At 56.1% G+C, this 4,071-nt stretch overlaps 1 protein-coding gene across 1 annotated transcript in view; it reads left to right on the top strand.

Moving 5' to 3' along the window:
* The first annotated feature begins 2,907 nt into the window (after positions 1-2,907).
* The window catches only part of INHBE (inhibin subunit beta E), a 3,009-nt gene continuing 1,845 nt past the window's right edge, over positions 2,908-4,071 (top strand). Inside the window, exon 1 of the mRNA XM_006171900.3 lies at positions 2,908-3,607. Coding sequence (XP_006171962.1) covers positions 3,250-3,607 — 358 coding nt within the window. The 5' untranslated portion in view covers positions 2,908-3,249. The remainder of the gene's footprint in view (positions 3,608-4,071) is intronic.

Raw genomic sequence — 4,071 nt, 5'->3', positions numbered from 1 at the left:
ATCTCATGGCTAATAAAGACCCAGTTTTTACCTGCTCCTTTATTCCCTCTGTGCTCACCCCAAGAGCTGAGACAGATGGATGATCTGTCACAAGTAAGTTGACACCCTGGACACACGTGGGGGGGCAGGCAGAGGCATGCTCACAGCAGCTGCCAGGCCCTCTGGCTCGCCAGCCTTTCACCCACCCCTGAGGCTTCATCCAGGAGTCCCGCCTGGAACCTGGAACTGACCAGGGCCACTCGCATGGAACGAGAAGAGGAAAGCGTCCAACAAGGAGAGAGGAGAGGGCAGCGTTTACTCTGAGACCGAGTTCTCTTTAGACCTTTGTCCTTCTTTCCCCACCATATGCTCCCTTTGGCTGGGAGCTCTAAACCATGGGTCGATACTGTCTGCAGCTCAAGGCCGAGTTTGCACAAAAGCCACGTGCCCTTTGGGGAACGTGATGTCTGTGTTTGTTCAGTTTATGACCCTCTCCTACCAGGGTAAGAGGTCCTGGGACGGAGCCCCTCGAGGAGGAGGTCCTGGGAACTGTGGATCTGAGCTGTGGGGCTTCCTGAGCAGCCTGCGGAAGTTCTCCCACCTTTACCCGAGGAGACCTGCATCTAAGGAGAATCCGAGAAGTCTTCTGCTGTCACTCCCTCTTCCTTCCATGGGTGCCTGAACACCCACATGCCTTTCCCAGATCTAACCTCCTTTCTTCCACCTAAGGCTCAGTCCCTGGGGCCAAACCTGGGGTCTGGTGAAGTGAGGCACTCACCTTGGGAATGGCAAATTTTAAGGGAGTGGCAAAAGCAAACAAACTTGTCAATAAACGATACTTTAATAAGACCTTATTTTTAAAAATTAGTGCAAAAAAACTGTGATGAACAAAACAGCATATTTTAAAATAAACCCAGGAGCGGTATTATTCCTTCTTGTTTGCCTCCACCTTCTGTAAAAAGGGGAGAGACTATGTCTCTTCTTCCAAACATTTCCTTCCAGAGCCTCGCAGTCCCTACCTCTGGACTCCTTCCGGCTTTTTCCATGTGGGCAAGATAACCACACCCACTTCTTCCACTTCCTTACCCACCTCCAAGCCCATCACTCCCCCAGCCCCCAGCCAGGTTGGTGGTAGGGCAGGCAGTGAGGCAGATGGCTGGGGTATTTATAACCCGGGAGCACTTCTTGGGAAAAGTGACTAAGATGCTAAGAGCATATTTATAGCTGAGTTCTGACGTAAGTGTCAGTGGGGAGGTAGGGCCAGGCCAGGCGCAGCAGCAAGGAGATGGGAAGAGCAGGAAATTGGGGGCACCTGACAGGGGTGGGGTGGTGCGGGGAGAGGTGGGGTCAGTCATTCCTTCAGCCACTTCTTACTGCGTCCCCTGACTCTCCTGGCACCAACAGGGAAGCCCTCGGAGGCACTGCCATGGGCAGACATGCCACTTAGCAGTCAGATGTTTCAGACTCCTGGGGTAGACGGCTGTCACTCACCAGCCCAGATCAACAGAGAGAGGGCCGGGAGCCGGGGAGAGCCCTGGACAGAAGGCTTGAATACGGTTCCGGTTCCGTGCCTGGGGAGAAACGCAGGCTGGACAGGAGAGTCTGAGAGTCTTGTCCTTTCTCCCTTCTCCCCACCCCCTGGTGTCGTAAGTCCCTAGGAAGAGCCTGGCGCCCACATTGCCACGTGTCAGTGTGATAAGGTCCAAAACCAAAGGTGTCAGTGATGTGCTCCTAGGGACAGTCCCCGCTCCCTGGCCGTGGCAAGGGAGAAAAAGCAGGGGAAACTGAGGACACCGCTTCCCTATGTCTCCTGTCAGGGAGGACAGCAACCCAGAGGGACTCATGGAGGAGCATTCCCCCTTTCTCCATTGCCCTGGGCAGCCCAGTCCCTGTCCCTGGGAAGCTCTGGTTAGCGATGAGCCAGCAGCTGTCCAGTGGCACGGCACTGCCACATGGTGGACATTGGTGGTACTGAGACCCATTCCTCAAGGCGTGGTCCCGCCCTCTCTCCCTGGTGCCAGCTCTGTCTCTCTTAAAAGCCGCCACCGGCTAAATAGAGGGGAGATGAATGAAGTGGAGAAGAGACACATTGCCAACTCATACCCACCACCCCGTGCCCAGCCAGCCTCCCCGCTAAGCTTTTGGAAGGATTTGGGGCGCAAAGGCCTACTTGGCATAGACCCACTCTCATGAGTTCAAGGTGGAAGGACTTTCAGCTCCCACTACGGTCAGTGAGGAAGCCGAGGAAGGAGGGCTGGGATGGGAATGAGCGCAGTCGCTGCACTCCCCTTGGTTTGGTCTCAGGCCTCGGACCTCCCATGTCCTAACCTGATCACCGAGGCCTGCCACCACTCCTAAGATGCCTCGATGTAGGCATTGCTCGCAGAGCCCTGGATGGGAAGTGGCGTGCCATCCTGCCAACCTTGATGGACTCTGCACTGCTGCAAGGTTGCATCACCACACCTCACCTCTCTGGGCTTCCCCAGACATGGCAGTAACATGGCCCCCCTCGCTCTGGCCCTTTTCCACTCTGTGCTCCAGTCCAACTGGACTCTGGGCGGCCAGCATAGGCAGGGTCAAGGGGGTGACTACTGTGCCCCGTGGCACTGCCACCTTGGCCTGAGCAAGGGACTCTGTTCCCTGAACCCCTCACCCCTATTCCAACTCCACAGCTAGAAATAGAGCCAGAATTCTGGCCCAGAGGCCCCAGAGAAATAACCCCTGGAATGCACAGCTGCCTCACGGCAACTACTGCAGCAGTGGTGGCCAGGCCAGCTAGATACTGCAGGGGCTGGGGCAGAGTGCCCTTCCCCACCTGGCTCATAGAGTTCCCTCCCCCGAGTCCCAGACCTTGGGGACTGAGCATGTGAAATCATCCTCTTTCTTGCATCATGTGTGTCCACATTGCCCCCCAACCCCCATACCCCTGCCTCAAGCCCAGTCACCATGGCCAGATGGTGAAACCTGAGCTCCAGGGGGGGAACTTCACCCTCCACAGGGGCCTGATGGGCAGCACAGCTGGCCAATCCTGGGGCTCAGAAGGTAGGCCTGCTGACTGACCACTAGGTAAGGGAACCCTAGGCAGCTGGTTCTAAAGAAGCCCCAGTTCAGTAGCCAGACAAGAGCGGTGAGGGTCAGACACAGCCACCCATCGGACGATCCACTTGCAGCCTCCCTGAGTCCCAGGCAATAGAAGACAAGTGGCTCTACCCTTGGCCAAGGGTAGGTGTGGCACTGGTGTCTGCTGCGGCCGTGCCCTCATTGGCCCGCATGCAATCAGACTCAACAGACAAGCAACTGCGATCCAAGGCTCCCACCCCGGGGCTGTCCACCAGCAGCATGAGGCGCCCTAACGTGCAGCTTTGGCTGGTGCTGCTGTGGGCACTGATGTGGGCACAGGGGGCCGGGTCTGTGTGTCCCTCCTGTGGGGGCCCAGCTCTGGAAGAACGAGCTCTGCTCTTGGAGATAGCTAAGCAGCAAATCCTGGAGGGGCTGCACCTGACCAGCCGTCCCAGAATAACTCATCCTCCACCCCAGGCAGCACTGACCAGAGCCCTGCGGAGACTACAGCCAGGGGGCATGGCTCCGGGGAATGGGCAGGAGGTCATCAGCTTTGCTACCATCACAGGTGCGTGAGGGAGAAAGGCAGAGTGGGCAGAGAGAGAGGCAGAAGGGGAGGCTGGTAGAAGAGGCAGAGGGAGAGAGGCATGGCAGAAAAAGGCAGAGTTGGGGCAAGGATTGGGGTGGAGGACACAAGGTTATCCCTTCTTTTTCTTTTTCTTTTATATTCTTTTAAAATTTTTGCTATAGGATATGTGTATTCACCAGAAACAGAGAGAAAGAGAGAGAGAGAAAGTGAGAAAGCACCTCCCAGAGGGAATGACTGTGCTGTGATCCCTTCTCTTTCATACTCTCAGGATTTGGGACACACATGCACATGCACCCGGCATGTTTTTCTTTTGCTTTTAGGGCATGTGATGTGCCCTCACCAGAGAGACAGAGAGAGACACAGATAGAAAGCGAGAAATCATACCCTAGGGGATGACCACGCTGCAATCCCTTCTCCTCCATTCTCCTCTCCGGATCTTGGGG

Source organism: Tupaia chinensis, unplaced genomic scaffold (genome assembly GCF_000334495.1).
Source record: "Tupaia chinensis unplaced genomic scaffold, TupChi_1.0 Scaffold150006_1, whole genome shotgun sequence".
Lineage (NCBI taxonomy): Eukaryota > Metazoa > Chordata > Mammalia > Scandentia > Tupaiidae > Tupaia > Tupaia belangeri.
The sequence above is the reverse complement of the archived record's forward strand: the minus strand, read 5'-3'. Positions and strand labels throughout refer to the sequence as shown.